At 33.2% G+C, this 11,618-nt stretch overlaps 1 protein-coding gene across 1 annotated transcript in view; it reads left to right on the top strand.

The window, feature by feature from the left end:
* The first annotated feature begins 1,142 nt into the window (after nt 1–1,142).
* Nucleotides 1,143–11,618, top strand: part of LOC105229064 (proton-coupled amino acid transporter-like protein CG1139) — an 82,102-nt gene continuing 71,626 nt past the window's right edge. Inside the window, exon 1 of the mRNA XM_011209134.4 lies at nt 1,143–1,532. Coding sequence (XP_011207436.2) covers nt 1,470–1,532 — 63 coding nt within the window. The 5' untranslated portion in view covers nt 1,143–1,469. The remainder of the gene's footprint in view (nt 1,533–11,618) is intronic.

The following is an 11,618-nucleotide window of genomic DNA, read 5'->3' as shown; positions in this document are numbered from 1 at the left end:
CACAATATATAAATCAAGTACCATTGAAGATATGGGAATAAAGCTAAGCTATGACTTGTAGAATTTAGTCCTTGTTTGTCGAGAGATGAGAGAGTTCAGATCAGATAACTATAGCATACAGCAGCCATACTAGCCGAACGATCTGAATCAAGTTCTTGTACGAAACATTGTATTTGTGAAGGGTGTTCAAGCTTTGGTGTAGCCGAAGTTAACGGTTTTTCTTGTTTCTATGATTCTTTATGATCTTATCAATGAAGGTGTACGTAAAAGTGATGGTGACGCCTGCCGAAGAAAGCAGAAAAGTTTGTTTGTTTGTTGTTTGCTACGTTATCTTACGACATCAAATCTTGAAAGCTTTTTCGACATTATCGCCGTAAAAGTAGCTACTACCGTGCCGAAACGATTTAACAGATACAAATACACACTCAAGCGCTAATCTAAACAGCTGCTGATTCTTATCAGATTCTGTGCACTCAAGTGCATATTATGAAATTTGCTTATCATCAACGAAAAATACCTCCACGCAATTGTGTTACCTGGAAGTTACAATTTTTCACTCCAACACACACAACACTCATTTACACACCGAGCTTTGAGTGAAGTACTAACAACTCGCGGTAACTGAATGGCGAGTACTAGCTCTAGGTGCTGATCGTTCGTCACTTTGCGATTAAATTAAATGAGCTGAGAAACGCGGCGATAAATGCAAACAAAGCGCAAATTAACTCCCAAGCCGCAAAAGCTTAATTGCCGCAATTACGGTTACATTTCAACGACCACTTAGCGAAGCACGAGCGTGTACTTGTCGACATGTGAGTGAAGTTGCAGTTGTGGAGCGACACTGGCAGCAGCAGCGCGCCTCTCAGCACAGGTGCTCAGGCCCAATTGAAGTGAGTGACTGAGTGGGCAAGTGAGTGAGTGTTTGAGTGAGTGCTAATGCTTTGTTGTTGGCTTAAAGTTTTTGCTAACTGCTTTAGTTTACACGCGCTGACTTTATTGTTTTATAATTTTTCGTAACATTATTTTGTGTGGTTGCTGTTCTTTTTTCAGTTGTTTTTTCAGTTGTTTTTTTTTGTGCTCTGTTTCTTAGGAGTTTGAGTGGAATGCGCAGTGGGAAGGCGTGCTTGCAAAATCGGCTAGAAATTAAATTTATTCTACATTTGCAGTGCAAACAATAAGCAACACAAAATACTGCATAACTGCCAAGCGGTTACGACAAAACGCAGTAACAAAAACAAAAAACAAAAACGTTAGAACTGCAATAAAAAAGACTGTGGACAAAAAAGAAACACGTTTGAGAATTGTTTCAAAAAACCGCGCGGTTTCTAAATTCGCATTTGTTTATAAAAATTTTCGCATTTTTTTATAAAAATTGTGCTAATTGCATATTTTGCGCATTTTTTGTTGTTGTGATTTTTTTCATGAAATTTTAATACGCGAGTTGAATAAACTTTTTGGTGACGTCCAAGATGACTGTGGTCGCAGCAAAGCCGCATAATGGCTCAACTAATGGCAGTGCAGGTGTGGGGAATGTAAGTCAGAAATTTTATATATGAATATGGAATATATACCTTCAACTACTAACTATATACTATATATAAGCAAAAACAGCGAAAATATTATGTTAAAAAATTTAAAAACCTCCGATAAAAATTTTAATTATTAAAAAAAAAAATTGGAAGCAAAAAAATTAAAATAAAATGTTAATAACATTCGAAAAAAATAATAAATGTATGTAAAAACTAACAGCTACAAAACTATAAAAAAGAATAATTATTAAAATGAAAAAAATAACGAAATTAAGCAATAGTAAAATAAAAATTAAATTAAATTAAATAATAAAAAAAATTAGAAAATGCTGGTGCGCGTAATGTAACCTTTTATATTTGTTTATAGAATATTTAGCTTCACCTAAAAAACTATACATATATGTATAAAAAAAATAGCAGAAAAAAATTATATTAAAAAAAAATGATATTAAAAAGTATAAAAACCATCAAAAATTAAAAAAAAAAACAAAAAAAGATAAAAATTAAAATAAAAAAATTAAAATCAGACTTCCAGCTACAAAACTATTAAAAATAATTATTAAAACAATATTAAAATATTTATAATATAATAAAAAATAAAATAAAATAAAAATATTTACAATAAAAAATTAAAAAAAATAAATAAAAACTAATAAAAATAATCAATAATACAAAAAATAATCAAAAATTTAGGAAAGTGAATTTCGAATAACAATAAGAATTAGCTTTTTTAATAAATTTGAAAGCGTTTAGCCACCCAGAAAGCTAAAATACTACAATTATTAAAATATATAATAAAAATATTATACAAATATTAAAAAAAATGTCACAATAAAATAAAAATTTCATTAAAAAAATATAAAAAAAGTAATAACAGAAATATTAAATAATAAAATAAAAAAATTAAAAACAAAACAAAATTATGTATTTAAAAAGCCTCACGCTACCAGCTAAAAAACTAAAAAAAAAATAATAAAAAAATTAAAAATAATATAATAATAAAAAATAAGAAAAAAATATCAAAATAAAAAAATTAATAACGAATAATAATAAGCAATAATACAAAAATTAAAAAGAAAAAATTATATGGAAAAAAAAATAAAAAAAATAAATAAAGTAATAAAAAAATGTAATAATAATAATAACAATAACCAGTTGCTTTTCTCATAAATTAAAAAGCACTCGGAATGCAACCGCTAATAATCAGCACGTAATGTATATGTATATAAGCACATACATACATATATAGTTGTGTAAATGTATATATTTGGCACAGCTGACTGGAACAGATGTCAAATTTCCGATTTAGGCGGTGTGTGCATTGTTTTGACAGGCGATCGGTGGCCGCAGCGTTTTTGTATGGAAATGCAGCTTTACCTACATATAGACATATACATACAAACACACACATTCTTGTATGTGTTTATATATGTATATATATATGCATATTACATTGGAAAAAAGTGCATTAATTGTTCCAATTAAAAGCTATTTAAATGCCAAGGCATTGATTTCAAGTGGAAATTACAGACGCAAGTTCATAAAAACAAAAAAAAAAAATATTTAGAAAATAATTATTATTATTCTTATTACACAATAACAAAACCAATAGAACTAGCATGTTCTACTGAACTTTCTTTCCAGTTTTTGAGTGCACTGTGTTATATATGAACATACATACATACATTGGAATGTAGCCTCAGGCAAGTGCTTTACAGTTTTATGCCGATCATATGTTTCGCCAGAGAGGATTTTGAGCGTAATTTTTGTACTCAAATGGATTACAGTACTTTTTTGCAACAAAATCTGTGTTTTTTGTGATTTTATATTAAGAAAAGTCTGCATGAATAACAAATTTGTCGATTTTAGTGGTAGAGCTCACCACGCCTGGAGATTATCGCGTTTCAGTTTAGTAAGGATTGAGGTTTCGATTTCGCAAATAAATTTTTCGGGTCCAACTCATTAGAGATCTTACAACTTCAGCTACTAAACTTTAGTTCGCCATATTTAATATATTTTGGAGCTGATTTCGGTCATACAAATCTATTCGAATTGAGTTTTGTTAAATTTTCAGAGACATTAATCCCTTACTCGATATAGAAATATAGCCTACCGTCATCGAACAACTGTAGTATGTACATATATATGCATATATACAACTTAATTATATATGTATTGATTTTGGTTATACATACCTTTCTATTAAGATTTATTCTTGCGAGTAAAACAACGCTATTGAGGAGGAAAAAAATCTCAAACTTATCTCTGCGTAAATTGCTTTGAGATAATTCTATTAATATTAATTATAATAAGTATCTACTATATTAAGTAGTAATTTAGTTATCCAATCATTATCGTCAAAACCCTCAAATCCGGTTGTTAAATATTTATAGAGCTTTCCAAAATTGCGTCAGTAATAAGCTTTTTGCCTGTTTACATTATTCTTAGCGTCAATTCTGAAAGTCACTCAGTCGAAAGTATTTTATTGCTCCAATTATGCATGGCTAGTGTTTCTTGTTATCTGCGATAAGATCTCATATATTAGTGATCTCCGTAGTTTTCTTCCACAATGTTAAGCTGTTCCATGCGTATCACTGATGGTATGTGAAACATTTGCATAGAGATTTTAATTTATGCATTTATGAGCAGTGTCAACGCTGCTTACGAAGCGAAGATTGCGTGATTTAATAAGGAGATGGGCATGCTTTTCAAATTAAAGTGCTTCATAAAACATATCTGACGTTTAAAAAATCGTAAATTGGCTAAAAATAGATTTTTTTTGTGTTTTGCTCGGATTATTCATTCTTTTTTGTTTAGAAAAATAAGCCAATACACGAGTTTATCAGCCATGAATGAGGTGTCAATGTTGTCAGGGGGATGACTAGGGATTTAACCTAGTACAAGATTAATTTTCTACCTTGCCTGGATTGGTCTATATGCTAACGTCACATGTATGATTCAGGGTTTTTGATATTTTTAAATTAATAAAGTCGTCTCTATTTGAAGAATATATATTTAGCGTGATTTAATAAAATTTTCACTTGTTTCGAAATTTGGTATTAAGTCATTTAATATATTTTTTGAATATTTACAGTTTAAAAGAATATACCATATGATCAAATTTGAACCGAACTGAAAAGAAGTTTCCCAAATTTTTATAGAAATTTTTAATATCGCCTTCAAGATAAATATTTTTTGAGCAATGTCAAAATCTAATCAAATTTTGCAAAGATGTTTTAATGTTAAGTCTCGGTTAGGATGGCCTCCAGTGCCTTCAACGAATAACTTTTAATGACTTTAATTAAATCAAAATGGATTTTCAGTTCAATAAACAAAAAACATCCTCTGGGTACGTAATCTAACGAGTACGATGGTTGAGCGATGACTTTCTTCACATGTTTAACCAAAAAGTTAGTCACAATTATGCTAGAATTTGACAGAACGTTACGATGGTGATATTTTCATGACTTTTATGTCCGAATTACTTCAGGTAGGCACCTCTAAACAACCAAGCAGTATCCTTAATGATCATTTGATCCTAAATTTTACAGATTCAAACAGGGTTAGACTGCAGAAATAACAGCCACTTAAAATCCGGGTCAATTTCGGTGATGTAGCACCGGCTGTCGTGGAAATTGCCCAGTCTTGAAAATCTAGAGCCAGCGTTGCACAACTTTCTTCTATATATGTACAAATTTCTTCTAGATATTGTGGCAAATTAAACTCGTAATTATTCAGAACTGACGCCGACGTACTAAATATACCAGTGTGCGATGAGTCTCTGCATGACTGTGACCACCTCTTTGCATTCCCAGCGAACCCTCATCTAGCATTCATCTCACTACGAGTATAGTTCGACCCCGTCCAAATAGTACGTTTTCAGCGACTTTGTTGACAACCAATCCGAAGCCAAGCGGAGAGTAGATAACCGAACTTCACTAATAACAACAAGCGTTGGACCCTAAGGTCATGGTGGACCTCATCACGGTAATCAAAGAACGACCCTGACGTGAAGGCTTTTCGATTTTGGCTAATTTTTGGAGCGCCTATTGTTAGAATGTTAGACAGTTTGAACATCATAGTCGTAAATTCACGGCTCGTCACCAGTAACGATTTTATGACTTTATGTTTTCGACTCGACGAGGTTTTCGCACTGTCTAGCTTCACATACAAAACATTAACCAAAATGTTTTGAACCGATCGATAAGAGATAACTCTCCGATATCAGTACGATGATTTTTAAAAACTGCTTTCTTAACATTTTCGAAGTTGCGTCATAAGGATGCAACATACTCTTCGAGGTAAACAAACAGTTTCTTCATTTCTAAAAGTTAAGTTCAGAATCAGTTATATAAAAAGTATATAGAGAGTGCAAAATAGTTTAAACTCTTGTTGAAAGCTATTAAAAATTTGCGTCCTAAAAAGTTTCAAAGTTTCTTCCTCTCTTTGAAAACTCGTTCCAACTTTTTGGACTTACAAGCAGAAGAAAACCGCTTGCCCTACTGCTAAGACATAACGCGCATTCCACCAAACCCATCTTCGCTTAATTCATTCTATTTTTCTGCACATTCTTCACGCTTTAATTGATGCAAAACTGTTTAGCTTCAATTGTTAGTGTCTCTCTGTTAACATAAATGCAGTTAACCGCCACTTTGGTTCACACCAAACACGATTGACCTTTGAATTATTGCTGTGCATATTCATTCAGCGCTTCAAACGTTGGAACATAAATCAGATTTGGCAAAACAGGTTTATAATTTTGGCCTCGTGCTGGTGCTTTATTTGATAGCTTTCAAACATAATACTAAGTAAGCGAGTAACTTAAAATTATTGAAAGAACGGCGATAATGTATGTGGGAAAAAATCGTGCTATAATGCCCTGTAGGAAATTGTACGGTAATGAGTACTACGAAAGTCTGTTAATTTGTCCTATGCGTGAGTGAGTTTATGGACTTTTGTGACGATATATTAAGCACAGTGGATAATCTTTTGGGGAGATTTAAAAACAATATTTTATTCAACCAAATTCCAAAAACACAAATCCAATAGTTGCAATACTTTGAAGTTACAAATTCACCGTTCAAAAATATATAAGAAAAATCTGTAAACATAATGCTGATTACCACTATTCCTAAAAGTGCTCTTTTCATTGCTTCACACCTCGAGCCTCTGCATTACACTTTTACTTATTTTTTAATAATCTAAATTGCCTTAATATTACATTGATTAAGAAACATGCGACTCACTTGAACAACAAATATATTTTTAAAAGTCTGAATTAAGTAATCATAATGTTCACTCGACATTATCTTGACAAGAATTTGACGATAACATTACGCCAATTCGGTTTCTGGAGCTCTTCAATTATATCAGAAATAAGTGTTTGTCATAAATTTGATTATCTTCACACTAAAAAATGTCCTAACAAAATGAAATATATATTTTTATAAGTGGAAATAAAATTGCATAGCAAATTGCAGCAGTTTGGAATTCCGTAGATGCTTATGACAGAGTAATAATAATTATATATATTTGCTCTAGATAATGAGTTTTAAAGAAATATTACAGAATTTTATTTATGAAGTTATGTATGTATATGAGGTATTATGACTAAATCTAACTTTTAATATTTATTTAATGAATAAATTATTATTGTATAATCAAGCCCTAGTATGTTAAGAGCTAGTTCGGGTCATAATATCTCAAATTATTATTAAAGGGTCAAAAAAGGTTTCATAAAATCAAAAAATGTTAGACATACTTTTGGAATATCAATAAAATATAAAATAAAAGACATACTAGAAATTTCGTCCTATTTGGATTGAATTTAAAATTGAACTTTTGTAAAACAACTTAACTACTTTTTTGAAATTTTTCGATAACAAATAGTGGTTTTTTTAGATATGAAATGAAACATATATAACATAATATTATAGCCAAGAATTTAGCTTTTTTTATAATGATATTGGTTTGCTATTATGATTTCGGATGACTCGAATACGTCCTGCCGAGAGGCCCAAATATCATTAACTTTTTGCACCAATTGGGGTCATATGCTAGCAATATTCTCTTCCGAGGCGTCAATCGTCAAGCAACTTCACATAACCCCATAATAATATACCAACGGTGTTGAAACGCACGATCTTGGAGGCGACAAAGACAACCCGAAAAAGCGAGAAAATGTGCTAATCAAAAGATTCCTTGAATAAATTGATTAACACGTTGGCTGTTTGACATGTAGCGCCGTCTTGTTAGAACCAATGGCCGTCCACAACAAGATCCGCTAATCATCCGCTATCAAGCACAAAACAGTCATTGATCATGGCTCTGTAGCCGTTTTGTTATAACGACAGAAAACATTCCTTAAGTCATTTCGAGGAATCTTACCAAGTTAACAGTCCGGGTCCGTTCCGGTTACTTAGATCCGACTGTCGTGGGAACCGACTCTTTAGCATACTTCATTGACTGCAAAATTATGGTTGGCCTCATTTTTGAAGATATATCGACCAATGATTCTCTTTGCTCAAATATTATCACACAAAACAGAGATTTTTCGAGGATGTAACTTGGTCTCAACCATTGGTTGTCGATTATCATCACTCCAAATGTGAAAATTTTGTTTATTATTGTACCCATTAAACCAAAATTGATCATGATCGCTGAATAAAATTTTCTTGTGAAAATCAAAAGCGGTGGTCATCTCGTTTTTGGGCCTATTTACCGAACGAGAGACACGCTTGAAGGTCGTTTTATTTCAGTTCTTGCACAATTTACATTTTCCAAGCCCGCAAAGCAAAATTCTTCCGCAAAATCTTTCTGAAAAATCCTTCCGCAAAACCTTCCATTAGTTGGATGAGCACAGCTTTAATTTTTGCGAGCGCTGGTTGATGGATTCATTTGGGTCCTTTTCGATATTCTGCTCCACAGTAGCAATAGCGTCTTTGGTACGACATGTCTAAGGCGTATTATCCAATATAATAAACGAGGTGGTAAACCGAGTAATGACTCTCCGCATTACGGATTCTGCTAGATTCTGTCGACCGAACATTGGACACACGCACGAGAACATTATTCTTGTAGTAAATATGCACCATTTGCGAACGTTGTCCCGGAGTAAGCCTGCTTATTATGAAATGGTGAAGCAAATCGAGTTTGAACAAGTAACAGTTGTCAAAGAACACCACTCCAAAAAAAGTGATGCTACACGTCTAAAAACAGCCGTTATTAGTATAGTTTATTTGACCGAAAAATATTTTAATTTTGAACAAAATTAGTTAACTATGTTTTTTTTTTAAAGATGGTCTGCGGCCCAACCAATACTGGTCTTGTTTATAAGAAAATTTAAGCATATGCTTGACATATATTGTGACAAAATAGCATCCGGAAATTGTATTTAAATTCCCCAGGTAAATGATATTTGCTTATATGGTAGGACTGTCCTCAATTACTACGCCAAATATGAGCGCAATCTGTCGACCAGTTTGTTTACAGCAGCTGCTTAAGACCGTACACCTCAGTAGTAGTGCGTTGTAATTTTCACAGTGGTGAAAAATATCGAGCAAAGAATTTGTCTCAAATTTTGTGTTTCTAACCAAATTTGTAGTGCGGAATCTTTGCGAATGTTGGAAAAGGCTTACTGTGATTTAAAAACGCAAGACTACGAGTGGTACAACGCCTTAAAAGACCGTTGAAGATACGCCTCGTTCTGTACGACATATCTCGCGAGTCTGTTCCAATGATTTTGGTGGATATTTTGGGCATAAAACGCGTTCTTGCTCGAATCGTCCCCATAAAGCCGAATGTTTTCAAAAAGAATACGATTGTGACTGAATTTAAAGCCAAAAACGCGATGAATATCATCGATCAACCACCGCATTCACCAGATTTGGCTCCGTGTGATGTTTTCTTGTTCCCAAAACTGAAATTGCTGCTCCGTTGAAGCCGTTTTCAGTCAATCGAAGAGATAAAATAAAATTCGCTTAAGGAGCTGGAGGCCATCTCAAAAAGTGCTTATGAAAAGTGTTTCGAGGGCTGGAGAAATCGTTGGCTTTGAAGGCGACAAAATAAATATTGATGAATAATTAAGTATTTTCCGTTTTATTTTCAATTTCGCAGACTTTTTTTCATAATGTATTTGGCATCATTGTTGATGAATTTCACGCTTTTTTGATTACATAACTGTAATTCGGAATACTCGTATTTCCTAAATTAATTCACAATGATTCAAAAAATTCTCGGCTGTCGAAGACCGACTGAAAGAGAGAGCAATTAGCTAACACGATTTTGAGACAAAAATGAACCGTTTAGTCTTCTCTCTCGGAAATTATCACCATGACCTAATTATTTACTATTTATTACTACTGAAAGCTGATTTCTTACGTCGTTAAGAAAATTGTGTTATAAGCACAAGGCTTATTAATCACTGAAATTTTTGATTTTTTTAAATATTAAACTCGAGTTTATTGCACAAAGTGAATGTATAAGAATTATAATGTTGATAACTGATAACGAATATTGAGAAACAAAACAAAAATAAGCTTAATTCTATGTACAAAGAATAAAATCTAGTATTACTTGTACCATACAATATACCATATTTACGCCGATATTTGTTAGAGAACAGCATGTTAAAAATAACTGTAATCTTAATAATTGCAAGGGATGTTGTTTCCTGCTAAAGTTAACGCCTTTGACACAGACGTCTTCCAAGCGGCACTTTTATCTAATCACAGCAATCAAGCGTTAACAAATATAAAGCACATATAATAAATACATATGTAATACATTTGTATATAGTTAAGCGTCAATTAGTGTATAATTTAATTTCATTTTCTATAGACAGCTGATTATCAAACATGGAGACCTAAACTACAATTAGTACAAACATACATGGAAACAGGCACATATCAGATTTCGAGTATTTGCTTAACAGTATCGTAGACTTTACCTTGACGTACAAAATAAAACAACAACACCAAATATATGTAACTATTTCCGTGCGTCCGTGCCTTGCTGCCCATAAGCGTTTAGCGTAAACTTCTCATTTGGGCTTGTGAGCAAACAAAAAAATCATAAATGACTTTGTTTTAGTTCGTATCGGCAATGATTAGTTTAATAAACACAATCAATAAAGTTGAAATTTGCTTTTCTGATTGTGTATACTTCGTGCTGGTAAATTACGCGCAAGCACGCGGCGAGCTTTCAAATATTTGTCGGTAGTAAATCTTTTTGATCGGAATTGCCTTATTATCTTTTATTGGCTCTAAAATGCAACTGATAAGTCACGTGAGAATTTCACAGAATTGTATACGCTTGTGTGAATAAACAGAAATAAAAAAAGATCTCCGAACTAGTCCCGAACTAGTCAGTGTTTGAGATATTGACCTGAAGTTTTGCAGCCCTTATCTGGGCTGTAGGGCGGCTGCGGAAGCGTTGGGATGCTGGCCTTGGTTAGGTAGCTTGTTCACAAGAAAGGCGGTGTGAGCCCGGCTGCGATGTCTTGTCGGACCCGGTTGCTCATTCTTCACTTTTTTTGCGAGGAGATGCTGGCCCTCCAAAAATGCCTGGTACCACCGATACACACTACTTCTAGCTAAAGGAACGTCTGGATAAGTCTGCTTGATCATATCACCAACGCTGTATTGTTGTCGTATATCTCATACAGCTCATCGTTCCATCGACTGTGTTATTCCCCATAGCCAACGCGCAAATTATCATAAATCTTCCTCAGAACCTTTCTCTCGAAAAATCGTAACGTCGATTCAACAGATATTCTCATCGTCCTTGTCTCTGCACCATATAGCAGGACGGGAATAATGAGTGATTTATAGAGTTTGGTTTTTATTTGCCGAGGTTGGACTTTACTTATAAATTGTCTACTCAGTTCGAAGTAGCGCCTGTTGGCAAGAATTATTCTGCGTTGGATTTCGAGGCTGACATTGTTGTTGGTGTTAACTCAAGTTCCAAGATAGACGAAATTATCTACCACTTCGAAGTTATGACTGTCAACAATACCGTGGGAGCCTAGTCGTGAGTGCGACGACTGTTTTGTTTGATTACAGGAGATATTTCGTCTTGCCCACGTTCACC

Source organism: Bactrocera dorsalis, chromosome 5 (genome assembly GCF_023373825.1).
Source record: "Bactrocera dorsalis isolate Fly_Bdor chromosome 5, ASM2337382v1, whole genome shotgun sequence".
Taxonomy (NCBI): domain Eukaryota; kingdom Metazoa; phylum Arthropoda; class Insecta; order Diptera; family Tephritidae; genus Bactrocera; species Bactrocera dorsalis.
The sequence above is the reverse complement of the archived record's forward strand: the minus strand, read 5'-3'. Positions and strand labels throughout refer to the sequence as shown.